We start from the raw sequence: 27,980 nt of genomic DNA on the forward strand, positions 1-27,980 counted from the left end.
GTATTCTTGTGACAAGAGCGCAGCTTTGCCTAGCATCTACCGCGTTTCCAAACAGAAGTTCTGGCGGCGGCGGATCAGGATGGCATTTCATTGCATGAGAGTGTCAGCCTATGTCATGTAATCGTAGCACAGAGAAACACCATCATGTGACAGGGCAACACGGAGAACCACCGACTACTGCACCAACAATACCCAACAAGTGTACCTAACGAAGCTGCTATTCAAGGTATGAAGTCGTAACCCCTTTTAAATACATCATGCTATCGTAACACAAAGCTGAGAACTGTTAGTACGTCGCTTTTCTCATTCTAGACATGGTTTGATTGATTACAGCTAGATCAAGCGGCAATATGAAATTTATACCGATAGGTGACAGCACAGTTGACCTAGGACACCTTCGGAGTGTTCAGAACGGTACGCAGCCCGAGCCAGTTAATGTCCCTATCTGTCATTTTCAGCGCTTTTAAAGCAGATTCCCGCAACAATTTCACCAACACCAACGCTAGATGACGACGCACCGCAGCGCCTATGCCCCCTCCTCTGTCATCTCATCCATACACCCCCGCCCCCCCCCCCTGCCCACCTGTTGGCGCCGGCGCGGGCCGGGGAGGCGCCGTCGCCGCGCGGCCGGCCGCCGCCCGGCTGCCTGACGGCCGGCAACGGGGGCCGCGCCGGCGAGCGGCCTGCCCTGGCGGCCGGCCGGCCCGCCCCCGCCGCCGTCTCCGTCTCCACCCGGAACCCGTGGTCCAGGTACGGCCGGCCCCGCCGTCCCGCCGGCGGCGGCGGCGGGGCCGGCGGCGGCGGTGGGGGCGGCGGCAGCGGCGGCGTGGTCGGCCGGCCCGGGTCGCTGTGGCGGCGGGCGCGGGCGGACGCCTCGCGCGAGACAGAGGTCAGCTTGAGCGCCTCGGCCGACTCGGCACCCAGCTGCCGGCCAGAGGTCATCGGGTCAGACGGAGCTAACGGTCGCAGGTCAGAGGTCACTGGGTCAGACAGAGCTTACGGCCGCAGGTCAGAGGTCACAGGTGAATGTGAGTGGCAGAAGTCGGGGTTGGAAGTCATGGGTAGGGGGTCAGGGACGGGTTCAGGGGTCAGGGGTTAGGGGTTAGGGGTCACTGGTAGTGGCAAGGAGTGGATGTGGAGTGGAGTGGAGATGAAGTGGAGGATGCGAAAGGTAGGGATCATTGTGATTCATCAGAATCAGAGGGACAGACACGGATCAAGGTCACTCGGGTCAGAGTTTGCTGCGGTCAGTGACGCAGGCCCTGCTCAGAGGCCATGGAGGTCACATTTAGAGATCATGACCCATGACGCAAGCTTGAATTACAAATCACCTCGATAGGTCAGGATCGGAGGTCCGGTTTATACCTAAGGTCAGGGTTACGGTTGGCGCTAACAGCCAGAGGTCAAGGATGGAAGTCAAGGAACAAAGAAAGCTGAGGATCCACACAAACAAACACCACGTGGAACCAGCTTGCTTCAGGGTCAAAGTCAAAGATCAACAGCCATAAAAAGACACCGTGGGAGACATCAGATACACGCCCGTACGAGCGTCAGGGCCACGGCAACACCGAGCGAGCAGCGCAGGTCACGTGCTCACTCCAGCTGACCTGGAACACGGGCGTCATGGTGCGCACGTAGTCGGCCCACAGCAGCGACACCAGACTGTTGGTGACCATCTCCGTGACGAGGCCGGTCGGGTCCGTGACGGCGGCAGCCGCCGGCGGCTCCTCGGCCGGGGCCGAGCCGGCGGTCGGCGCCGGGCTCGAGCCGTGCTCACACAGCGTCTCCTCCCGGCCCGGCGAGCGCAGGCAGGCGGCGGACTCCTCACTGGCGGCACGAGGACAGCGGTCAGGTCGCTGGGGGTGGCGGCTGGAACAGCGACTTCCCTCTGTTGGGATGTGCAAAACACTCCTTGTCGGTGTAGACTATGTGCAGACTATGCAAACCATGCCCCTGAGGGCGAAAACACTCAGCTCACGTGGCGGTGTACAGGCCACGCGCATGCAGCGAAAGCGCACACAACACCTTGGAGTGGGCGGAGGGGGGAGGGGGAGAGGGATGGGGAGGGGGAGGGGGGAGAGGGATGGGGAGGGGAGGGGGAGGGGGAGAGGGAGGGGGAGGGGGAGGGGGAGAGGGATGAGGAGGGGGAGGGGGGAGGGGGAGAGGGAGGGGGAGGGGGGAGAGGGATGGGGATGGGGAGGGGGGAGGGGGAGAGGGAGGGGGAGGGGAGGGGGATGGGGAGGGGGAGAGGGATGGGGGAGGGGGAGAGGGATGGGGAGGGGGAGGGTGGAGAGGGATGGGGAGGGGGAGGGGGAGGGTACGAACCGATCACTGAAGGCGGAGTGCACCATATGGAGGGGGATAAGGTGCGTGGGGCGCGTGCAGCCAGCACAGCCCGCGCTGGGGCAGAACGATGATGTTGGCAATATTGGATTTGCCGGAGCACCAGTCACAGAAAATGTTGGCGAGAACCTGCCGCACTGAAAGCCACCACCAGATAAACACCGACGTCAGCTCAAGTCCGACTACAGCGCGTCTTGGATAGCGCCGCTTCCTCGCCCCGCCTGCCACCTGACAGGTTAGACTAAGAAAACTTGTGTCGGGTTTGTCTTTGCACGCTTTTCTGGTGCAGACGAAGCACCGGGGAGCCCCCACTTGTTGACAGAAGGTACAGTAGCATCGGGTCCGCACTGCGGGGGAATCTGTACGTGATCATTTGTCGAGGGCGCCTAAAGCCCACCAACTCCCACCACGCACGACAAAACGCCTTTGGACACAAGTACACCACGAACAGCTTCCACACCTCCAACTGCTTGAAGCCGTCTCTAAGACGACACAAGTGCACCCCACAAGAGCGCGATCCGACGCTGCAAGCCCGCCAGCCCTCGGCGACGCACGAGCGCCGGGCACCACCCCGGGAGCCCCCTCCCCCCGGCCGGTCCCAGCGACAGACAGGGTTGGGTGTGGGGGGAGGGGAGGGGGAGGGGGAGGGGGGAGCGTCGACTCACTCCACGGGTCCGTCCTCGGTGAGAAGCGTCACGCGCACCACGGCCCGGTCTGGCGGTCGGGAGGGCAGCACCGGCAGCCGGCGGCCCACCACCCTGCGGCGACGGGCAGCGCGCGGTCAGAGGCCACGCGCTCATACACAGCCGGGGGGCAAAGGTCAGCGGATGGGGCCACCGCCTGTCCCGGGGTCAACACCGACCTAGCGCATGGTCAGAGGTCAGCAAAGGGCGTCACGGACTGCTATCGGGGTCAGGGCCGAACAACGCCGGGGCGACACACCATCGGGCGAGCAGACCACGACTTTGTAGTGGTCTGCGTTGACAACAGATGGCTTCACACAAATACGGCGATGAGCCCTGAGTAACGGAGTTCTGTCGGAGCCGCCGCTGGGTATGGAGCTCGGCGACGACCCAACGACCCCCCCCCCCCCCCCACGAGGACTCACCGGGCGCCGCCAAGCACAATCGCTGCGCACATCCGCCAGGTCGAGTCATCAGTCAGCCACCACGCGCGTACAATCCCCGCGTCTCGGTCCGCACGCGGAGCAGCGCCGCACCCACCCGCCGGCGCCGCGGAGCCGCTCCCCACGGTCACCGCGCGTCGACACCGCTCTCACCGAAAGTGCGGGAAGCGTTTGCTCCAGAGCCGACACTCGTCGACCAGCGCCGGCGCCATGGTCTTCTCCTGTTCGCCCTCGAACAGCAGGCGGTCGACGCTCTCCAGCATGCGCTCCACCTCCAGGGTCGACTCCCGCTCAAACTCCTGCGCACGCGCGGGCGGGCGGGCGGGGGGGGGGGGGGAAGACGCCACACGTCAGCGGAGGGCGGCGACGCACCGCCACCTCACGGGAAGAGACCGCTCTCCCGCCAACAGTCACGTGACCGGTGCTGCGGACGCTTGCCGTCACACAAGCCGCACTCCCACATCGGCCACGGGCGATCAGGGGCTCCACAGCAAGTCACGTGACCGGTGCTGCGGACGCTTGCCGTCACACAAGCCGCACTCCCACATCGGCCACGGGCGATCGGGGGCTCCACAGCAAGTCACGTGACCGGTGCTGCGGACGCTTGCCGTCGCACAAGCCGGACTCCCACATCGGCCACGGGCGATCAGGGGCTCCACAGCACACGGCACCATGACACTGCCGCGGCGATGACAAGGCCGCGCTCATGGTCTTCAACCGATGTATGCTCAATGTCGGCCACCATAGCTCGGTTGGTTAAATAGTCTGCCCTTCGGTCCAACGACCCGCGACGGAGTGGGTTCGAGTCGCTTTAGACGCTCGCTGTTTGCCCTACACATGTATGGACGGCGGTCGGTGGCCTGTGGCGGCCGGTAGCAGCAGTCGCACTTAAGGTCAGGTGACGTCAGAGGGCAGGAGGAATTGTGTCGAGGATCACGGTGCGCTAAGCTTTCGTCGCCAAATTCTGTCGTTGAGCCGTAATCGCGCGCTGTAATCACAATCGGAGGGCAGAAGCCAGGGCTGATGCAACAAGCACTTCTTAGTGTGAACTCTGACCTCAAAAACCCATCCATTCAAAACGTTCAGATTAAGCCGGAAGAAACGCCTCAAAAGGAGGACAACCAAAAACCTTCACTCTCAGTCAGGTCAGGTCAGACCATTTCAGTCATGTAAGGTCAGTTCAGGTCAAACCATGCCAGTCAGGTCAGGTAAGGTGAGGTCAGGTAAGGTGAGGTCAGGTAAGGTGAGGTCAGGTAAGGTGAGGTCAGGTAAGGTGAGGTCAGGTGAGGTCAGGTAAGGTGAGGTCAGGTGAGGTCAGGTAAGGTAAGGTCAGGTACGGTCAGATGAGGTCAGGTCACACCACGTCAGATCAGCGTGCGGCCCGGCCAGGCGCCGGCGGACTCACGTCGTCGCCCCACGAGAGCAGCGACATGACGGACTGGGTGCGGCCGGGCTCCTCCCCCGGCAGGTCGCCGTCCGTGGTGGCTGACCTGCCGCCGCAGCCAGACAACCATCACCGCCCGCTCCGAGACACCGCTCTGTGCCGCCCCTCGGCGGCCGCGGCCGCACACAGCTGGGAAGCGCGTGCCGCACGGAGGGGGCGCGGCGACCGCGGCAGGCGCATGGAGCACTTGGCGAACAGAAGAAAACTTAGCTTATCAGTAACTGTGATAGCAATGTCACTGTGATGGCAACAGATCTACCAGCGTCCGCCATAGCGGCAGCCCGCGGGGAATATCAGCTGGCTGGACTGCTGATAATCGGCAGGGTGACTTTGCGAATCACCTGTTGCTAAACGTGGAACGCATTTGCCAGGACACAACATAGCCACTTCCATTCGCGTCGTTTCTAGGTCGCCATCGGGCCAGCCAATAAAAAAGATCACACAAACGCTCTGGATTCAAGCCCACAATACTCAAATTGAACTCGTTCGCCCGCGGTCACTGAGCTCAACGCCGTTATAGTGGATACCACGGAGAAGCCAAGGTCGCCGAGTGAGCCCAGGGGACTCCAGGTCCAGGCAAGCGAACACGCCCAGCAGCAGGACAAGTTTGCTAGTGAACGTGTTGTCAGCTGCTGATGTCTTAGCACAGCACTGGTTACAGTTACAGCGCTATTGTACCCTCGTTACAGTTGCAAGGTGGCAGTAAACAGCAGGCATACATGCACCATCTGAGGCCGCTGGTGGCCAGTTCAGACCAGCTTGTCAGAGGTGAGACCAATGGCCCATACTGGCCCATACTGGCTTATACTGGCCCATACCCGATGTCATCGCGAAGAAAGCCGAGTCCAGAGTCGTCGTTTTCCGCGTCCGGAGGAGGCCTTGAGAAGCCCAGTTTCTCCACACTGCGAGAGTCGCAACACAATGGTCACCATGTTGCCCAATGGTGCCAATTCCTGTGATGAAGGCTGACCAAGGAAGTGCCTGGAGATGAGGGTGATGACCTCCTTGGGTGTGGGAATGGCTTTGCCCTTCTGGCAATGCTCACATTCCAGCTTGGTTTATCTCAGTCCTTACACAAGCCTCCCATGCCACCCAAAGGTGCTATCACATAGTGTATGTACACAGGGGCAGTTAAACTGTTGACAATCTTGACCAATAGTGGGGACAACTTTAAATGAAAATGACAGAACACCCAGCTAAAGGGGCATTAGTTTGTTGGGTAGTGGATACATCATGGTCAGTATCCAGTTCTGGGGTGTGACACACCTTCAGGGATGAACAGCTCATGAGCAGTCATCAGGGGGGGGGGGGGGGGGTCAGTGTAACACCTTCAGGGATGAACAGCTCATGAGCAGTCATCAGGGGGGGGGGGTCAGTGTAACACCTTCAGGGATGAACAGCTCATGAGCAGTCATCAGGGGGGGGGGGGGGTCAGTGTAACACCTTCAGGGATGAACAGCTCATGAACAGTCATCAGGGGGGGGGGGGGGTCAGTGTAACACCTTCAGGGATGAACAGCTCATGAGCAGTCATCAGGGGGGGGGGGGGGTCAGTGTAACACCTTCAGGGATGAACAGCTCATGAGCAGTCATCAGGGGGGGGGGGGGGGTCAGTGTAACACCTTCAGGGATGAACAGCTCATGAGCAGTCATCAGGGGGGGGGGGGGGGGTCAGTGTAACACCTTCAAGGATGAACAGCTCATGAGCAGTCATCAGGGGGGGGGGGTCAGTGTAACACCTTCAAGGATGAACAGCTCATGAACAGTCATCTCTGCTTGCAGTGGGTCTTACTTTCGTCGAGAGAATGACATCTTCAGGTGGGCTCCGACAAAATCAATGGGACTGAGTTACATAAGCACAACTCCATAATGTAGGTGAGAAATAGTCTGAAAGAGAAGAACATCTGTGACATTAATACACAATGTTATGATGATCGGGCACATGACAGCTCCTCTAAAATTTTCATTGCCTGATAGTATGAAAATGACACCATTCCAGTTGCCTTTCAACATGAATAAAAAAACAACCTGTTGATGCACCAGTATCAGTTGCACCTTGTTTTCAGGAATATGACCATAGCAGGGAACACGATACCAGGTGGAAGTGCCACCAGTTGGTACTTCCTTCCATGGAACCTATGCCAAGGCCAGAATGTTCTAGCATGATTTTGGCATAAAGATTAAAATCCAGGCAGGCAGGTACAAGGTAACTTGGGGAGATGCTGCATCATTTTGCCCTCAACTACAAAAATTCCTGACAACCATTTGTTTTTATCATGCTGGGCAGTCAGACACTTTTCAACTAAAACATTGGATAACTCAAAATGAGGTCACTTTTATAGAGAAAGATCCATTACATAAGTAAAATTAAAACTTCCAATTAATCTAGCTAGCAGGAATATCATCACCTAAATCTGCATATTGTAAAGTACCAGCAGCACATGACAGCCCTCTGTAACCCAAAACATTTACTCAATAGCACAGAATGTGAGTAAATGTTTGCACACCACCCAAATATTTATCATTCTTTCAAACATATGCTCTCTCTAACCCAACAATACTGACAAGCCTTGCTAATGGCACAGGTCCAGCAGGAAGCGAGCACCAAACAGGCATTCAACCATTACTTATAGCAACATCTTTTCCCATCATAATACAAATACCAGGATTTGTTGAAAGGCTCCTTGCTAGCACCCACAGTTTCTTCTGGACAATGCAAACTCAAAATATCATGTATTTATTTGTTATATCTAGTCTCAATAACCTCAAGCATGACACATGAAACAGCCTTGACCTCCACACAGCCCCATCTCCTGCTGCTCATTAGACTTGCCTGTGTTAGTACTTTAAGGACAATGATGTAGAATTGCAGAAATATCTGTAGGCTTACCCCTACACCATGCACATGCTAAAAACTAAAAACCGAACCCAGTCAATTAATTGATTTTGATGCCTGCGACTGAATAGCATGCTTGAAATGGAGTTCATCTGCACAACCTTAGAAACAATACTGACAACTGAGCGAAGAAGACGAAACACTAGGCAAAATTCACACCCCGGCGACGGTACCCCACTTCACCACAGGTGATTTCAAAAGATGTTTGTGTTATTTCCACGGCTACGCCGCCAATCGCCGCAAGCTTGGAGTCGTCTGCTAGGAAGTCCCAAATCGAAGATACAAGGTATAGGCTGTGGCTTTGGACGCACTCACTCCTAGTGTTGGGCAGAAAGTGCATTTCCTAGAGCAGTGAGAAGTACAATACCGCTGTTCTTCATGTATTCATATTCGTTTATTACACCAAAAACACTGAAGAAGGTGCTGTGGTGGACTATGTTCTGCACAAAAAACTATGTCGTCAGTTGTACATCAATAGCCTGTTACAATTTCTCAAGACTACATCTAAATGCTTTCAGCTCCCGAAAGGACAAGGTTACAGAAACGCCGGCCAGACAAGCCAGTGACTGATTACGAATGAGACCTTAGTTAATTAGTTATTGTGTTTTAAGGATGCATCAGGCGCAAAATAAGTATTTGCGCCAATTGTTACAAGGTCTTAATTTTTGATGAGACATAAATGATTTGAGCGGAAAGCGCAACGGAAAACTACTGGCACTGTCCGCTGCCTGACAGGCGCCTCGAGGGGCACGCACCAGATACGGTGCTATCCGGATGCAACATTGCCTACAATCAGTAAAATTGTTGGTCTGTGACCAGGAGAACCGCATTATAAAATCAGTTGGGTGGGGGGGGGGGGGGGGGTGAGGCAATATAATTTACATTACATTTTCGCCAGAGCCCGGGGTGATGCCATCAATTTTTGATAAGAGGTAGAGGTCAAGCAACCCTCACGACAATACTTGAGTAGAAATGGGAGAGAAATCGTGCGTTTCGTTAGTGGAGTTTTCGTGAATGATCCATGGAAATGTAAATTCTTTCTGTACGCTATATCACCTGCTCTACCGCAATTTCGTAGCTTTTTTCTCAGCTTCTTCTTTAGGGCAAGTTTCGGGCATTTGCGGCCTACTGTCGATATGGTAAAGCCTGCATTTGTCCCTGGAAGTGCCGCTGATGAGTGCTAGCGTCGTACCTGCAGCGTTTGCGCGACCAGGGATAAGAATACTAGGAGCTTGAAGACAGGGAAGAAATGAATGAATGGTGGCTTATTCAGATTAGTTTAGAAAATGCTATCAAGTAAAGAAATTTAATCGAAAGATACATTATGTTCTTTCTTGCCATGCAAGTAGGGGCGGATGCTTAAGCCTCCCGCACTGGGATGGACATTTATTTTCCCAAAGTAAGCTTTTTCCAGATACCTGGAAAACCACGGTACGCGTGCATAATTTTTTTCGGTACCTTTACCTGGATAATTTTGACATATTTTCAGGATCCGACCATTTTATCCTCTTTTTTGTTTTGTCCTGCATCCCCGCGACACCCTTCTTGTCCGCGGCAGGCTGCATGCGTCAGCAACGAGCGAGCCACGAGACCCTGGTGGGGGAACCCCACCAGGTGCCAAGTACCCACTCCGCAGAGGGGTCTCTACGTGGGCTAAGGTTCGGTGGCTGGCCATTCCAGGCGCGTGTTGTCCTGCCCCATCGGTATCCATTCTCCTTCATCCCACAGCCCTGAAATGAGCAATTTTGTTCCAAAGATTCTAATCAAGTAAGTGAGATGACCAAATAACCATATTTTTAGTGCTCCGAGGCGTTATTGCAGGTCAAGCCATTGCCCAAGGCCAGATCAAGTGATCTGATGCTCAAAAAGTTATTCGTTCCATTTTCGCAGAATTACGCATTTTGAGAGAGCGCCAGGTTTTTGAACGAAATTTTCGGGGTTTGGAAGTTAAAAAACATATTACGAACGTGTTTGACTGACAATAATACTGAAATTGCGCAGCTCAACAACTCAATGCAGCACGTTTAGACCAGTTCAGGCCAATCCGGCCAGTGAGTACGTTGAGTTGGGTACGTACTAGCTACGTATGGTTACGTTCGAGTACGTGCTGGTTTAGGACGTTCTCTGGGGACATCTCTGCTATGAATTGCAACACCAAAAAACGGATAAAAATTAAACAAAAAAACTGTAAATATGACAGGCGTTGAGCTCTACTCAAGACGATATTTTCCACCGTGTTCTTAGATTTATCCCGCGGCCAACCGCTGGTGAGTTAAACGGCGGGAGGATAGATAATTTATCATTCGCCGGTCGCCTCCGCATGGCGGCCGGCCCTCGATCGGGCTTGGATGAATGCACCACATATCAAGGTAGGCGAAGCTTAATCATTACGACGGTGCGACAAAGCGTAGTAGCTCCAAGTGCAAGACAACGACACGTGCATCAAAAGTTGCATGTAGCATATCATATCTTCTTGTTCCACTTGGCACAAAATTAAAGAAACAGCTAAAACTGTATTTCGTAGCAGCAAATATGTTATCGATTCACCACTGCTTGTGACCAGTACTCTTAAAACATGCTTCAGCGTAATCATTGGCTGGTTTAACTTACTAACTGTCTTCTCATGAAAGTCCGCTGGCTCACAACCAAAACAATCCACTGCAGCAAACCAATCACAACACGTATGTGGGCAAATCTCGTTACAAATGTGACAAATATTGTACTTTATGACGTCTTTCAGTCGTCCAGGTAAAAATCATGGGCCTACATAGGCAATGTAAATATCGACTTGTTTTTGGGTGAGAATGAGTCATGGTAATAATGACATTTACTCACTGGCAGTAAGTCAGTCAATGACATATTAGCGATATAATGCATGAATACCACATAGCCCATGCACAGCTGCACCGCGGGGAATCGAACCCCGTACCTCTGGTTTCCCAGACGCGCGGCGGTTAACGCAGACGCGTTAACCACTACACTGCCGGCACCTAAATCCTTGGGAGGCAGACACAAAATGTTTTGCAGTATGTACTCAACACACGCACTTCCCGCCATTCAGCATAATGCTCACATTGATGTTGTTTTACCGTATGCCGTTAAACACAAATTTACACCGCTTGTTCTAGTTTTTAACGATACGCGAAACACGACCCTGTCGCGCTCGTTACAAAACGCGTGCACGCAAGCGGCTGGAAGCACACTGAAAGATACACTGAAAGGATTGGCTGGGCATGAACTGAGTAACTGAAGGCTGCCAACTATCGTAGAGATTTGGAGTATATCACCCTGATACTTGGATTTGGTACGACTCATCCCACTCTGCCCTGTCGTTAGCAATTCAATGCTAGCAAAGGTAATCAACCCCATTCTGGTGAAAAATCGGCCCATATGAAGGCAAGCACTTGCCAAAAACACATGTTTCACTGTAAGGGCGTTGTTGGGATAGAGAGGTGGGAATGTTCCCTGCTATCCGAAGGTAGAGGGGACGCAACCCCCCGCCTCCCTTCCCCAATGGCGCCACCTGATTTCTCCGCAGATTTTGCGCACTTTCGTTTGCACCGCTGATATAGAAGTTTCAAAAAAGAAATATTGACTTCTCCTTAAAGCTCACGTGATAGTCATACTGTTTATATATGGTGACGGATGATATTCAAATTGATGCATTTAGGTATTTAGTGTAGTCCGGCAGTTCAGGCACTTCCTACATTGCATTGGCGCTGTACTCCCTGTTCTGTTCATATGTACTGAAGGGGGCGGGGGGGGGGGGGGCTCAGAAGAGCAGAGGCTCATTGAGGGGACTCAAGTCAGCACTGCTGGGGGGGGGGGGGGGAGAGGGTCAGCACCCCAGAAATTGTACAATGACACGTCTATCTGTGAACTGTTTGATCCAGTAATGTTTGTCTCAGGGGAATTTTTGCTGTTGAGTTTGGATTAGAAGAGGAGGGGCATAGCCACCTTTCGTTTTTGTTTCCAGTCAGATTTGTCGAGGCTAATCCTAAATTTTCATGAAGTTCCGGGCTTCTAATCCCATCGCCCTCCTAGTTTGCTCACGGCCGCGCCGCCGGTTGGAAGCTCCAGATCTCAACTTTGAGAAAAAATTGGCCAAAATCCGGAAGGAACACATTTTCCGCTGTTATCAGTGGGTAAGTTCATCGATCTTTTCTGCTCAGCCCTCCCAATTTGTTTTGCGAAACTGCGCGCGTCTGCTTTAAGTCTATCCAATGATGAGCTTCTACTAACGAATACCAGCTTTATCGAGTAACTAGATCCCTGGTCTGTCGAAGGCGCTCGCTTCGTACGACGAACGGAAGAAGAAATCGGAGCACATTTCCAACGTGATTACGCAGCTGAAATGGTTGGAAGCAGGTCCATTAGCCTAATCTACCACCATCTCTGTCAACCCATCAGCATCTATTTTTCTTACAATGTTTGCTTTGCAGTGCTGGAATATCACAACGTTGATGAAAACAGTAAGGTATATCATACAACTTGCTTTATGCGAGCTCTAGTTGATGGCCCGTGATTACATGCTGCTCGAATACGGCGTTTTCTCATAAATTATGCAGAAAATGCTGTTTGTCAAAAAAGTTGCCAAATCCGTTTAAAAGAGCATCTTTTGGCGGGCCTATTCTGCTAGATCCTTGCTTCACGGGCCCTCCCTAATGATCTGCGCAAATCTACGTCCCTGACAAACTGAGCAGTGTTCAAGAAATGAGGACGGGGCTTGCTGCGATTCTCAAAATCCCGGCGTTGATCAGTCTCCTGGTCCCCGAAAAGAGCGCTTAGCATCCGATCTCCACAGTATCGTGGTGTGGAAAAGAAATGGCGGCTATCTTTGTGGGGTTCATTTAAGAGACAGTCCTGGATTGCATCTTCTGCATATGTTGCCAGACATTGGCACCCACTGATGTTATAAGGGGCATACAAAGTCATTCAGTCTCAACTCAATCAAGAAAGTCATTGCAGGAGCCACTTTTTTACAATCACTGGTACGTAGTCACAGTCAACTACACCCATGATGCAATCAGTCAGCCAGCCTGTGTTCGGGTACGATCTAAAATCGAGTGATTATCAAATTATGTTTCCCTAGCTCTGATAATGCGCCCATCCTTCAAATTATGCAATGCACTTTATGCCCAAGTTATCGGCACAAATTACCAACCAAGATTGCATACTGAAGGGGTAGTTGGGTTTTCTTTTGGTATGAATGTACACAGTTACACGCTTCCACACGAAGTGTAACAGACAGCATTGTACCCATCTCTAGAGTCTCGAAGCCATAGCAAGAAAGCGTCCCCTTCGATACTGCACACTAGCGCCATCTGCATGCGTCAAATCCTGCGCAAAAGTTGCAAAGTGCGGAACGGATCGTTATTTACCTGTGCTCGCCATCTTCGGGTGGGATATTTTGATACGTTGTGGTTTGTGTGCGGCGCTTTACTTTTGAATTGATGTTGTGCCCTGGGAGTGAATAAGTGCGTGACTATGACTTCGAACAACCAAAGATTGCCGACTGCGGAGCGGATCGTTAAAAGTGAGTCAGTGCGCCAGATTGGGTTAACACACCTCCCTGCTGATGCATAGGTGCTCTCGGTGGATGTTTACCTCCTCACAGCCCTGGCTTGTTGCACAATGGCGTGAAGGCTGTGCTTATTTACTGAAGCCTGAGTGTGCTGCATACACCAGGTTATGCCATTTTGTAATTGCCAGTGGTTTGTTGTGCTTTTTATGAAAACTCAGCCTGGGACTGTGCTGATCAGCCAGACTGCAAAGCACTCCTTAACCATAAAATGTCAGGCATAGCAATGACATCATTGCAACAATCTGAGCACATGCACACTGTCAAATTTTGCACAGAGGCTGATGCATGGCTGCCACCATGCATGATAAGCACTTTGCATGATGCATGCACTTTGCATGCATCATTCAAAGTGCCTTAGAATCTGACACAGTTACAACCAATTGCACAGAGACATTGCTAGGAATTATGATGTTGTGACAGTTATTTCAGGCAACAACACTCCCAAAACATTAATGTGAGCAAAAGTAAGTTGCAACTTCAGTGCATTTTGGCCTGACCTGAGTTGGCACACATGTACTATTCTCAATAGACTGATGCTATGTTATGCAGTTATCTAACACAATATACAATTTTCTGGACATGCTTGTTAGTCCAGACTTTGCTTTCAACTTCTATATCAGTCATGACACACAGGCTGATGTATGCCTATAACCACTGCAACAGTACACCTGTTTTCTGGAATGAGTATGCCAAGGGTGCATACTCATTCTGGCAATCTGGCACTCCTACCTTAAGCACTGACCCTGTCCATGATGACCTCACAGGAGCAGTGGTCAGTTGGCAGAAATGAGGTACCATCATTGCCATACACTGAAATTCTGCTCTTTGGTTAAATCAGGCTGGCCCCAGCTATGCACTGGCTTAACATGCTTGTTCTTGGTTACCCAACAAGCTGCCAGCCCATATTGCTGACCATGCAGGACTCTTCTCCCATATGGTTATCAGCCTACACACTACCAATTAGCAAGTGACAAGGAGTGCTAGCAAAGTCTTCTAAATAAGCAGAACACCTCCCATACATATAGAATGGTGCACTGGTGCAAATAAGAAATGCAATATTGTGAACATGTACTATTTCTCAGTAAGAAATGTTATAGCCATGATGATGACAGTGGCTGAGGCTTAAGGGTGCACCAAAAGCCTAGGTGTTTTGTGTCTAGAAATTGTGGAGCAAGTGCATGAGCATGGGAAACATAGAACAGGGAGATTGGGAATTTCTGGTTGCTGGTGACAATGATGTATATGCAATGTGAATGAGAGATGAATAGAAAAAAGTCACTGCTAAGTATGATGTTCCAACTGTATGCCAAACACCTGCTATTGCAAAAATAATGCTGCTCTAACATGCCCAGCATAGTGGTGATACTGTGCCAAAAATATCAAAATATGTGCACTATAAACCTGAGTATCCAAACTTTGGTGCACCATTGCCACTGACCTCAATACATTGAAAGTGTTCCACAGAATTTTAATTTTTAAATGGTAAATTCAGGTGAAATAGGCAGAACTTACCCAAACTATGTTTTCCAAGATAAGTTGTAGGTGCAGCACAAAGTAACCTGAACTGTGTTTGGACACACATTTGCAGGATTAGTGCATCTCTTTTGCTTGGTGTTTGGCACAGTGGAAGGATTATTTTTGCAGACTAGCTCGAGACAAATCCCATATCAATTTGCTGTCACAAAGCAATGTTGGATTAATGGACTGCAGGACATGTGTGGACAGGACAGTGTGTTTGGAGATAGGAAACCCCAGCCTCCCTCCCAGCTGGTGAGGAAATTACACCCCTGTCCCTGACTCACTAGTGCAGTTTTGATATGAGTTCCAAGATTTGGTGTAGTGATGTTGCCAAGAGGGGATCATGAAATGCCACCTTGCAATTTAATTGGTGTGATGGATAAATTGGATACCTGCTACCAGAATGCTCATGTTTTCTGTGCCGTCATTTCCACTGAACACACATCTCCCATTTGAACTCAGTTATCATTTGAAAATTGTGATTTTGATCTGATATTTTATGATCGTCGGGATTTTAAGAATGATCGCACATACATCCAATATTTCTAACCACATGTGCTATGGAGTGTATGGAGTTTAAATAGCGTGTCCATGTGATTTTCATTGCCTTGTCCTTAACACGCGCTCGGGTGGGGAGGGGTCAAATTGCCCCCCCCCCCCCGAAGATTTTTCGAGAATGGTTTCCGACCGATCGCGACGCAGCCGCGCTATATTTTGCATAGCTGCAGACAATTGAATAGCGGATCGTCTGACATGATCAATTAAGATCAATTTAGATTCACCTTGTAAGGTCGCTGATCTATGGCAGGTCAAAGTCAGGCCATGGTTTCAGCAAAGTCAATTTCCAGGGAATCGTTCTCTCTGATGCAACAACGAAGTGTTAGACGAAGCTATACATCTCTGAGGTATTTTCCTAGGCAACACAACAGTTGAATGAGCAAATTACATTGACCTAAGGTCAGGTATGAAGGTATGACCAAGGTCAAAACTAATATGTTTTATTACTCTAGGGCCTCCTGGATGGGCAGTTTCTAGTGCTCATTTCGAATTTATTGATTGCAGGAATCGCATTTTTCATCTTCCATGGACTGCGTAGAGGTCAGAATAGGTCATTGACCTAAAATTACCCACGTCAGCATTTTGTTTCTAGGAACATACTGTCCAGCGTAATCTTTGTCACTTATTTAAATGCAACACTCAAAGCAGTCTTATATTATTTTGGTCACCATGACCTCCAAAATGTCAAACAAGGTCACTCATCGTAAATGAGGATGTGACCTTTGCTTAGAAACGTTTATCTAGGCTCGGGGGGCACTTTGGAGACCAACCTGGAATTTGACCTTGTTGCCCTTATTTAACCCGAAGATCACGACCTAATAAGCTGAAACTTTGCCCTAAGTGAATTCACGTGCAGGTCAACACACCCTGTAAATTTGGTGTATCCTGCTCTCTTAGTTCCCGATATCTCAGGGGGGTCAAATTGACCCCCCCCCCCCCCACCTGAGCGAAGGGTATCCAGCCGGCCACCCGGGCGCATGTTAACCGTACCCATGCTGTGGCGGAACACAGGGGTTGTTAGTTATAAGCCACTATTCTCTTTCAGTTATTCCATCAAATTTCTTCATATTTCAGCTTGCAATACCTTGACAGTTTGTGGAATGCCTTCTGACAGATACTGAAATTACAACATTTCCGCAAGGAAAGGCCTCCTGAATTATGGCGCCTTCCTTGATTTTGTTTGCATTGTCTTAAGTCTTAGCATAAAACTCGGGTCCCCAAAAGTAAACATGTTTTTTGGGGGGCAATCCCACCTCGAAATCGTTGCGTTTTGGGCCATCCTACAGAACCGACCATCGACCAACGATGTTCTTCAACAGCGCAAAATATTCATGAATCGTCATCTAGATGTCAAATTGGAAACAAGCCGGTACCGTTGTCTGGCGGGTTATGGGGACGGCCCAGAACCAATAATTTCATTTCACGTTAGTGACATCTTAAATAACAAAGCATTCCACTGTCGTCCCCCGCTCCTCCGGTACGGCTGAACCATCCCCGCTCCCCGGTACGGCTGAACCATCCCCCGCTCCCCGGTACAGCTGTACCATCCCCCGCTCCCCGTACGGCTGAACCATCCCCCGCTCCTCCGGTACGGCTGAACCATCCCCCGCTCCCCCGGTACAGCTGTACCATCCCCCGCTCCCCGGTACGGCTGAACCATCCCCCGCTCCCCCGGTACGGCTGAACCATCCCCGCTCCCCCGGTACGGTGAACCACCCCGCTCCCCCGGTACGGCTGTACCATCCCCCGCTCCCCCGGTACAGCTGTACCATCCCCCGCTCCCCGGTACGGCTGAACCATCCCCGGTCGCCCTGAGACGTCACTGACAGCCGCCGGCGCTCATGACGTCACTGGCGGCCGCTGGCCGTGCGGCCGGCCCGGCCCCCGGTGGCCACGCTGGCCCGGCCCGCACCTGGCTCCTCCCCGGCGGGGCGCGCGCCGCTCCGCAGCACCCAAGGGACCTCCAGTGCGACCTCTCTCTCTCTCTCTTTCTCTCATTTGCCCCCCCCCCCCCTCTCCTCTTTTTCCCTCTCTCGCTCTCCTTCTCTCTCACTCTCCGTCTCCCTCTCTCCCCTCTTCCTCTCCCTCTTTCTCATTCTCTTTCTCCTTGTCTTTCTCGTTCTCGCTTTCTCTTTCTCTTTCTGTTTCCCTCACTTTCTTTCTCTCTCCCTATCTTTCTTTCTCCCCGCTCTCCTGGTCTCTTTCCTCTTTTCTCACTCTTCTTCCCTCTCCCTTATTCTTTTCTTCCCTTTGTCGATGTCTTGTTATACCTCTCTCTCTCTCTCTCTCCCTCTCCCTATTTCTCCCTGTGTCTCTCCATCTCTTCCCCTTTCCTCACTCTCCCTTTCCCTCTCCCTCTCCCTTACCCCTACCCCTACCCCTACCCCTACCCCTACCCCTACCCCCACCCCTACCTCTGCCTCTATCCCTACCCCGACCCCTACCCCGACCTTGACCCATGCCCCTATCTCCAGCCATATCCATACCCCTATAGCGATATGCACCCCTACCCCATCCCCTCCAAGAGACTGGTATCACTAACGGAGATGACTGTGTGTTTGATATCCATTCTCATTGTACTTCCACTACTTTTTTTAGAGAGCCTGTCCCTTATTTAAATGGTGTGCGAATTATGTTATTCTTCATTAGCATTCCTGTAGTATTGCGCATGCAGTGCGATATGCGCGTCCGTATATTTCCCTCATCCGCGTGATTTGCAATGATGTGGAGCGGACACTCATCTATTATTAGCTACAGGTAACTGCAGCCTAAGATATACTCATACGACCTGCGGACGAGAAAAGCCAATAGCTTTTGCATCCACCCCGTTTTCCACGCGCCATATTTCGTCACGTATCCTCGCATCGCTGTTTCATAGGGAGCTCGCCTCGGTCGGCCTGAGTTTCATGAGGCCTCTGAACACCTGAGTTTCAAGAGGCCTCGGAGACATGAGTCTCATGATGTTTCTGAAGACCTGAGTCTCACGAGACCTCTTAAACCCTCATGAGTCCTACGAGGCATTTGAAGGTTTCCTGAGTCTCACGAGATCTCTCAAGACGTCTCCTGATGCGTCTAAGGGATCCTGCGTCTGACGCGGCCTCTCGATGTCTCCTGAGTCTCTGGAGGCCTCTCAAGGTCTCCTGAGTCTCTGGAGGCCTCTCAAGGTCTCCTGAGTCTCACGTGGTTTCTCAGGACGTCTAACGTGTCCGTGCCAAGGAATGATGGGGGCGAATTTCTGACGTCACGTTCGCCATTATTTTTCATATCAGCGATCTGGGAACGGACTGAGCAGGAAAACAAAACCGGCAGGGACTCATTCTGCACTTGAAGAGCCGAATAGTCGACCGCTCAACCTTTCTAATATCGCAAGCTTTTGTTGCAGTTGTGCCGGTGGAAGTGTGCTGAAACGAAAGTTGAAACGGGACGTTTCTGTCGTTATCATAGCCGAATCTGTCAAACATGTTCTAGTTTTATCCCACCCAAATACGTGTGCCATTGCGTACGCCATTGTCACAGTCATTGCACTTACACCCGTCACATTTTGTGAAGGAATTCACGAACCGGTTTGAGCGCTTTGAATTTGTAATGAACGCCAGACTTCTGCGCTTAAACTACTTGAGTTCTCAACTCTATCTTTGTCGCTTTCAAAACAGTTGCGAGCCAAACCAGATTTGCTGAAAATCTTACTTCGTGTGCCAAATGACTGTAGGAAATGGCATGCCATCTTGCCTTTTCCACAAAGGTGAAATGAAGAGGTCCGCTCAGCAGTCGCTAGGCGAGTTCATGTCTGGGTCGGGCTGCGTTAGGCTTATGCGATTGGCCGGCGTGTAGTGCCTTGTTTATTGTCAACGCAGACAATGGCTGCAGTACGCTGAGCAAAAGCTGTGCCTTGTGTGCGTGAGACCACTACTCTGTGATATTACATATAGGTATGTATGCTATGATATATTACGTGAACCTTTCGCGCCTTGCGTGCGTGACACTACTGACACGCATCGCGCATGTACGATATTAAATATTCGGGGTGGTATTAAATAAAACGCCATGTCCCCGCGGTTGGGTGATATTAAATATTCGCTGTGCACGAGCATGGTATTAAGTATTCGCTCCACGCGTGGGTTAGATAGCTTCGCTCGTGCACGTGGCTTCCGTGCTGCATGAAGTCACGCTGGCATCGCCACGTGATGGTGCCCTGTGAGCGAGGGCTACGCGCCAACGGCGCAGCATTGCGATGTACTGAGGCTCGCGCTGGGCTCAGAAGCCGGGTGGGAGAAGGTTTTGATGCTATGGACTTCAAAAGGGTGTGTGGGATGGGTGTTCTTGAAACTTCGGGTTACTCCAGGCACGGAGGCCTGTCTACAGGCACCATTCACCGCTCGCGAGAACCAGAGCACGCGCCTTCTGCGCTCTGTATTTCCTGCATCGTCCGACAAAGCCAACGAAAGCCACTGACCCGAAGTGATAAAACAACGCCCACGAACGCTCCCCGCGGCCCACGTCGTTTTTGGGCGCGCCGTGCGGCTCCGCCTCCGCCGCCGGCGTTGGTCTTGGCCCGGGGCCGGGCCGATTGCAAGGTCACGAGACGCCGGCTGGGCGGCCGACTACCGGCCAGTGACGGGGCCGGCGCGGTGTGTCGCCGCTGGCGTGGTCGGCGCGGCCGCGGAGCCCGGCCAGCCCCGCCCTCACCCCCTGCCACCGCCCCATCCGCCCCCTCGCCCCCGCCACCGCCCCATCCGCCCCTCATCCCTGCCACCGCCCCATCCGCTCCTCGCCCCACCCACCGCCGGGGGAGGGCGACACTAGGCTGGTGTGACCCGAATGCATTGACGTGATGAAGAGCCATTGTCATGTCTTCTCTTCCGGCATGTCCACTTCCTTATGTCATTCAATGACATGAAGTGGCAAACACGATTTTTCGTTCCGGAGTTCAAGATCTGTTCAGGAGCTGCCCTTGCCCTTGAGAACGATAACGACTCGACGATATTCGAAACGAAGCTAATCGCGAAGGTCTAAAATCGTGGATTTTACGCAGCGCCCGCCCTTCCCGTCAGGGCGAGGGACATGTTGGAGACACCATATAGCCTCAACAGCTTAGTGCGACGCAAAGCACCAATGACACACAAGGTCCAACATTCTGAGGAAAATTGCCCGTTGGACGGCCATTTATTTGCTTCACGTTGTTTCGTCGCGTGAACGTTTAAGCGCGGCATTGTCGTTGGTTGGAGACTTCGGTCAACAAGTGCTTGTGTGCATGCTTGACCGCTGGATAATTGGTGTCCCTGCTTCACATTGGTCCCTCTAGCTCGTGCTCTTTCTTCTCTCTCCCTCCTGTTCTCTTTATCTGCCGTCTGTGTTCTCTGGGTCTCTGTCTCCCTCCGCGCCTCCCATCCTCCGAGTTTTCTTCGTTCTGTCGTCTCCATTCGCCGTTCCGTTCCATTCTCCGGACCTCTCCCTCCTCCGCGCTCTGCCTCCTGTTTGTTCTTCCTCCGATCCTCCTTCCTCCTCCGGTGCGCTCCCGTATTGTAATCTCTGGCCCCTCCTGTCTTTTTCCTCCAGTTTATTCTGTCTCCCTCCTTCGGTCCTCTTCCTCATCCTCTTCTCTCCGTCCCTCTCTGATCGCCACTCTCTGATCGCCGCTGTCTGACTGCCGTTCTCTGACCGCCGCTCTCTGATCACCGCCCTCTGATCGCCGTTCTCTGACCGCCGCTCTCTGATCATCGTTCTCTGATCGCCGTTCTCTGACCGACGCTCTCTGGTCATCGTTCTCTGATCGCCACTCTGACCGCCGCCCTGATCGCCGCCCTGTGATGGCCGCTCTCTGAGATCGCCGCTCTCTGATCGCCGCTCTCTGGCCGCCGCTCTCTGATTGCCATTCTCTGATCGCCACTCTGATCGCCGCTCTCTGACCGCCGCCCTGATCGCCGCCTGTGATGGCCGCTCTCTGAGATTGCCGCTCTCTGATCGCCGCTCGGTCACCGGCTCGCACCGGCCGGGTCCGGTACCTCAGCCCGGCTGACGGTGGCACCGAGACCGTCGCGGCCCGATCGATTCGACGGCGCTGTCGGAGGGGGGGGGAAGGGGGGGGGGACCTCACCGCAACGCGTCGGTTCGGTCGCGTCGCAAGCACGTGCGCCTGACTCCGGCCGAGAGGCCCGCCCGGTAAGCCGCGAAGAGTGCCCCCCCTTCCCCTCCTCCCCCCAACCGGGCGTGATTTGCCTTTGCGAGATCGGTGTGGGTTCCCCGCGGCGGAATGACGTCATGTACTCGATAAGCTTTGGTTGGCATATGCTCTGGGACCTCCAGCGAGAGAGGCGGACGTGCTGCTGCGGAAGAGGCTCACTGAGTTGGCGGCCGTCGGCCATTGGCGGCCAGCAAGGGCCGCCGCTCAGGCTCTGAAGAGGAAGCCCAGTCAGGAGTCGGGCCATCTGTTGTGCGGCTTCCACGCCTATTCACTGGTCTGGCCAAGCAGGCGGTCAAACACGACAGAGCATACAGGAGGAATCGTTCTTTATATCCGCACAGCGCCTCTTGCTTAACATAATGCAGCAAATAACAAGGTCGCTCCGTACATGTCCCTAGAGATGCGGTTTACGCTCCAGAACCAGATGGCTAGGAGCAATTCGTTATTTAAACATTACACTCTGGAAACACTTCATTGCTTGGACGTGGCTCTGCAAAATGCAGACGTGTCACGGTCGCTGTGTCCTCGGATGCGGCGTTACCGCCGTGGCGTCGTTGCGGCGTCCTTATGCCGCGTCGTTATGTCGTTATGTCGTCGTCGTTATGTCCACGGATGTGGCGTGTGTCGAGGCCGACGAGGACGGCCGCCGCACGTGGTCCGCGGCTGATAGGCTGCCGGAGGAAATCGCGCTGGCACATGTGCTAGTGCTGCTGCCTGGGTCGGCACTGACACGTGTCAGTGACCGCACTTGGCCCGGCGCGACAGAGTCCGGACATCTGACCGCTTCCTCACGCTCTCCGCTTGTCAGCGGCGGACACTCCTGTTCAGCTGCGACATTGTCGTCAGACGTTGCTTTGAGCGGTGACAATTGCCATGTGGGGGGGAGGGGGGGGGGGATTTAACTGTGGGATGTCTCGACAATCGGCTTATGACTCGCTGAAGCGCGTCTGTTTTGCTTCCGTGGGCAGGTTTTATCGATTGTGCCGGTTACCTGTGTGACAGCGAGGCTAGTGTTGCCGTTTGTGTATCAACACCACACAGGCACACATATCACACCCGTATTAATGCAAGCGGAAGGTGACCGCAACTTGATGAAATATTTGTATCAGACGCCCGATCTCGAAAGAAATAAAAAAGTGTTATAAACATCCTATATATTTATGTCCTTACGCGCACTTGTGTACATATGAAGCGTTCATGCGTAGATACACGTACACATGCATGTGTACATATGCATGCGTGCATGTGTAGGCCATGCCCTTCGTTGATAAACTTGGGGGGTGGGGCACTGGTGTGTCACTGGGGTGACGTCACTGAGGTGACTGAAGCCATTGGGGTCACTGGGGTCGCTGGGGCGGTGACTGCGGGCGTCGGTGTGACCGAACTGGCTGACTGTCGCGTCGCGGTACCAACCGGGTTCTGAGCGCTGTCCCGGACACGTGTGCATGTATGTGTGTTCCGGACGCGTCCGGCTGCGAGCACTGCTGACCCGCACGGGCGCCGCTTCCACACAGTCCACACAGTTCCCTGTGCTTGGTGACGGCGCTGGATGGCGAGGCGGGCATGCAGCGGCGGCCGTCATCGACACTCGTCTGCCCCGCTGTGTGTCCGACTTCCCACACAGTCCACCCCTGTGTTTGGTGACGGCGCTGGATGACGAGGCGGGCATGCAGCGGCGGCCGCCATCGACACTCGTCTGCCCCGCTCTGTGTCCACCTCCCGCGCCGCGCCACATCCAGCTGTGTGACCGGTTGTCGTCCCCAGCACACGTGCCTGGTCGCCTATTTGACCACCCGCCGGGGCTTCGTCGCCAGCATGCGTCATTCTCCTCGCCCCCCCCCCCCCCCCCCCCCTCCTGCCGCCATGGCACAGCAGTTTAAAAAGGCCGCCGGACTCTCGCGGTATCGCCCTCAGGCTGGGACGGTGTGACGTCACTGGGGAGGCAGCGTGCAAGACGGCGGCTGTTTTCAAATTACGAGTGATATGCGTGTGGCTGCGTAGCCAGACATAGTAAATCTGTCGCAATATGAGAGCCACGCACACCTCGTGCGTGAACATAGGCAGTGTCTGACTTCGCGCATTTGATTCAGGGCAGTTACTGGTGTTCGCAACGACATTTTGTCTTTGTCTTGGTTGCATGATTTATCAGCGTGGCAGGGCCCCCAACGGCTGTTGCGTGCTGCTCTGTTCGACAACGCGAGGCATGGCCCCTCTTAATCTTAATGATATTTGATTTGCGGCGCTTAGATTGCTTAACTTCAGCATTGATGGCAATGCGCGCGAATTGAGTTGTGGAGTGTGCGAACAGGGGGTTCCATGTTTAATGCCACGACGACATATCATTCGAGGGCAATACATGACGCCGGTTATCATGTCAGGCGCCATACGTAAATTTCGTGACTATTTTCGTCATGTCTGAGTAAATTATTTGTATTATTTTGTTTTTTGTCACGCGTTTCACAACTGTTCATTGTTTACATTGTCAGCGTTATCACTCTGACGTTCTGCGGCTCTCCTGGGTACTTGGGCGTCGCGGGTCGATGCTGTGGCGACTGATCTCCGGACTACGGGGTGCCCTCACACGCAGAAAAGTGTTTGGACCAACCAGCGGCGTTCCTTTGCCACTGATGCAGCGCGACAGGCAGGCGCCGGCCCAAGGGAAAGGTGGAGACTTGAGCTTCCGTTTTGGAGGAGTGTTTGGATGCTTGCTCCGTATAAGACCGGGTGTTACGAATCTTTTCAGGCCTGCGTAGGATTGCTGTTCAGATTTCAGAGTACCGCGGAGATGGATAGCATCAACGGTTCAGTACTGCGGAGATAGGCTGTTGATAAGATAAATTTAACAACGTAGCAACTGACTAATCCCGTCGAATGCAGTATGCCCATCACTTTCGTGGCTAATTAAGGGATGGGATTTGCTTAGGCCAGGTAATTTACTACTTCATCACAAGGGTTGGAAGAATGCGCACCGAATTCGCTGAAAGATTTTACCGTCCTTATATAATGTCAGCCTCGACGTGCCTAAATAGGTAGCGGTGCCCAGCCCAAACGCCCGACGTCAGCAGCGTGTTTCACAAAATCTTACTTTTCTCCCGCACTGGCGTGAGCCGTAAGCTCGCAAGTTTGGATTAGGCGATAACAGTTTACTTTCCGCACATACCCCCGAGGCCGATGACGTCATAACCCTCGTCACGCAACACCAGCCCAAAAGCACGCCGGCATAGTAAACTCCGGCCGAAGCTCTGGTGCCCGGCCTGCGGAAGGCTTGTTCTGCGGACACCTTTCATGCGCGCCGTGCCGCAGACGGCCGCGTGCCGGTCCGGTGACCCGGCCGTGCCCCGGGCGGTGCCCTGGGTGGCCCGGCCGGCGCCCGATCGATCGCCTCTCCCGCCCAGGTGCGAACCCGGCCTAGAGCGCCGCACGGTCCGGGCCGGCTCGAGCCCCGCGTGGTCGCGGGCGGGTTCCGGTGGTTGAGCTGAAGTGGCGCGAGCTTTGCGGTTGGCTCGGCGGGACGTGCGCGCGGCCGAGGGTTGCCCTGTGGGAAATGACCGGCGCCGATCACCGTGGTTGGCTAGGTCCCGCTGTCCAAGACAGGAAAGACGCCCCGAGAATGCCAAATAGGGCTGGGCGTGTGGCCATTGTTGGACAGTGGGACGCACCTGTGGGGGGGGGGGGGGGGGGGCACAGGTCCGATTAATTGTCGTTGCTTCCAGCTTTGTGTTGTGTAAGATCTTATATTAGTTAAGACTACTAATAGCCTTATTTCTTACATACGAACCAGGAGAATGGAAGATGGCCGTCTTGATATTTCGGCCACATGCCTTTATCGAAATGAATATTAGAAGTGAATTCAACATTTCCTTGTTTGTCGAGGTACGGTATTTGGCTCTTGCAAAACACCAAACACGCCAAATTGGACTCTTAGCTATATGCATAATGTTCCTCGCAAATGCACTTAACAACTTACGTGACCTTAGTTTAGCTTGTGTTTTATCGAGTCGGTATTTGCCTGGGACTTATACGCGAAAATCTAATCTAGGCTCGAAATGTCCTGGATGGTTTCAACGCGTCGGTCGTAATTATTGGCAAGCGCTAATTAAATGCAACACATTTACAAAACCCCGAGTATGTCCGCCAGAGCTGTTGAGTGTTGTGCAATTTGTCCCAATCAGCCGCATTAGCGAAGATCGTGCGGGGCGGAATGCCAGATCTCCCGAAATCAGGGTTTTTGCACGGTTTTCTTTTCGTGGGTTTTTGCATATTTTCGCTGATTTTGGTCACATGTTGAAGAGCTCGGTAGAAACATGAAAGAGGGGGGGGGGGGGAGGCCGGGTGCCCCCAAAGAGATACGGAGCTCCACCCTTCGTTAGCGACCAAAGCTTAGCGACCCCGTAGCGGGCCGCTGGAAGCCGGCTGTCCGCACCCCGAGGGCGGCTCTGTTGCCGACCGTGCCATCTGTCGTGGCGCCGGCGGCGACGCTGTCTGACCTCTGACCCCTGGCGTGGGGGATGACTGACCTGGCCTGGCAACGGCCGTGCCTGGGGGCCGTCCGGCGTCTGGCTCAACGCTTAGCCGATGAGAGAGGCGGGATGAATCAGCTAGCGTGATGAAACGCTACCAGAATGTGTTGTTACAAAGGCCGGCACAGATGGACGCAAAATGACCTCCGCATTCAGCACAATCAACGGCATCAGTTATCATTGAATCAGGACCCTATACAGATAAATGCCATAAGCGATTCGCTTTGAACATTTCACGCAAGCCATAATGTGCGATATCTGCCGGCCGTTTGGGGTCGGGCGCCTCCGCTTCCCGTGTGTATCGATGAACGGATAACGACCAGGGTGTTGTTACATGAATAGCACAGGTCTACCCGTTATCTGATAATTCATGCAACCAGTAGTTCACGCGGCACGGTCCACGCGCGTTCGACAGATGGCGCCACCACGTCTGTCGGTGTCAAGCCACGCACGTGGCTTAACGCCACGGTGGCCAGCGGACATGGGCAGTGCAAGGCGCCACAGCAGACCCAGGCACGGCAGATGGCGCAGAAGACCCGGACTCGGTTTTTTTTCAGCAGACCTGGCCCCTGGCGTCGGTGTGGCGGACCTTGGACCTTTGAAGCCCGGGTAAACCTGGCTGAACTTCCGGTACGCCTGTTGCGGTGGCTCGAGCCCCCGCCCCCCCCCCTCCCGCCATCCCACACTCGAGCCCCCGCCCCCCTCCCCCACACTCCATCAGCGTTGCTGAACTTAAACATGGGCCCTGGGCATTGCGTGGGAAGAATTGGCCGTAGACGTAAAAGGGCCTTCACTGATTTCAGTATGCATATTGGAAATTATACATATTTTGAAAATTAGAGATATGTATATTATATATATATATATATATAATGATATACATAATATACGCCAGTATATATATATATATATATATATATATATATATATATATATATATACCGGCGTACATAATACATATATACGTGACCGCTAGAATCACTCACGGCGACCATGCCAGCCGCCCTGCATAAGTTACGTTGTGCAGTTGCGTTTGCGGAGAGCATCCCATTGCTCGCTACCTTAGACCCATGGTGCGCTCCCCCCACCCCACCACCACCACCCTGTGCCGTCGATGCGCAACAAGTGGGACCCGGTTAGGGCAAAATGCACACAAGTACTGCTCTAGGATAGCTGCGCGATCGGCATCCAGCAAGACTGCTGCTCAACATTAGGCCAAATAATCACAAAAAAACCGTCCTTTCGGTGGTGTCTGAACCCTTGATTAGAGCTTGCCGATGTTCCCAGGTTGGTTAATTGTTCACTCCAAGATTTAAAAAAAAAACCGGCCGCGATCGGGATGAGCAAGCGATCTGGCGCCGTTTGCGTGTTGCAGCATGCCGTTACAATGACTTGCGTGATGCCGTTTAATGAAGTGATCGTTGCATATCGCATTGAGTTGTCGTGATGAATGGTTGCACACATTGCTGTGATTCTTGACATGCGTACGTCTTGTGAATATCCTGCCAAGTACTAGCACGTCTAAAGTCTGGTAGTAACGAAAGCTTGTGTGTACGAGATAGTAACGCGGAGAAGACGTGCATTTTGCTCAGATATGAGGAGCCAGTTTGCGAAAGTGAGAAGCTTTTGGGTAGCGCACGAGTGTGCTATGCTATGGCTCGCCTTAAGAGTTATGCATCAGAGAAGCAAACCGTTGGGGTAATTGCTGTAACCAGAGTAACCAGAGCTGCTGTTGGAGTAATTCTCTGTGGCCGCTGCTGCGCTTCTAGGTGGTTATCGCCGCGCCGAAGTGAAGGGAACGATTGTGTACG

The 27,980-nt window shown here is 52.9% G+C and overlaps 2 protein-coding genes across 2 annotated transcripts in view; one reads left to right on the forward strand and one right to left on the reverse strand.

Moving 5' to 3' along the window:
• Window positions 1–255: 255 nt before the first annotated feature.
• LOC119107875 (protein FAM149A) lies at window positions 256–8,062 on the reverse strand. Its single transcript, XM_037231480.1, has 9 exons — window positions 7,982–8,062; window positions 6,705–6,799; window positions 5,732–5,815; window positions 4,875–4,959; window positions 3,623–3,768; window positions 3,009–3,101; window positions 1,608–1,827; window positions 855–924; window positions 256–260 (listed from the first exon to the last, which is right to left on the reverse strand). The coding sequence occupies exons 2-9, from the start codon at window positions 6,722–6,724 to the stop codon at window positions 256–258; spliced, it is 723 nt and encodes a 240-aa protein (XP_037087375.1). The 5' UTR covers window positions 6,725–6,799; window positions 7,982–8,062.
• A 5,096-nt stretch (window positions 8,063–13,158) lies between these two features.
• LOC119090833 (serine/threonine-protein phosphatase 2B catalytic subunit 2-like) overlaps window positions 13,159–27,980 on the forward strand; it is a 32,737-nt gene continuing 17,915 nt past the window's right edge. Inside the window, 1 exon segment of the mRNA XM_037213586.1 lies at window positions 13,159–13,344. Coding sequence (XP_037069481.1) covers window positions 13,296–13,344 — 49 coding nt within the window. The 5' untranslated portion in view covers window positions 13,159–13,295.

This window comes from Pollicipes pollicipes, unplaced genomic scaffold (genome assembly GCF_011947565.3).
Source record: "Pollicipes pollicipes isolate AB1234 unplaced genomic scaffold, Ppol_2.1 Scaffold_1600;HRSCAF=1878_pilon_pilon_pilon, whole genome shotgun sequence".
Lineage (NCBI taxonomy): Eukaryota > Metazoa > Arthropoda > Thecostraca > Pollicipedomorpha > Pollicipedidae > Pollicipes > Pollicipes pollicipes.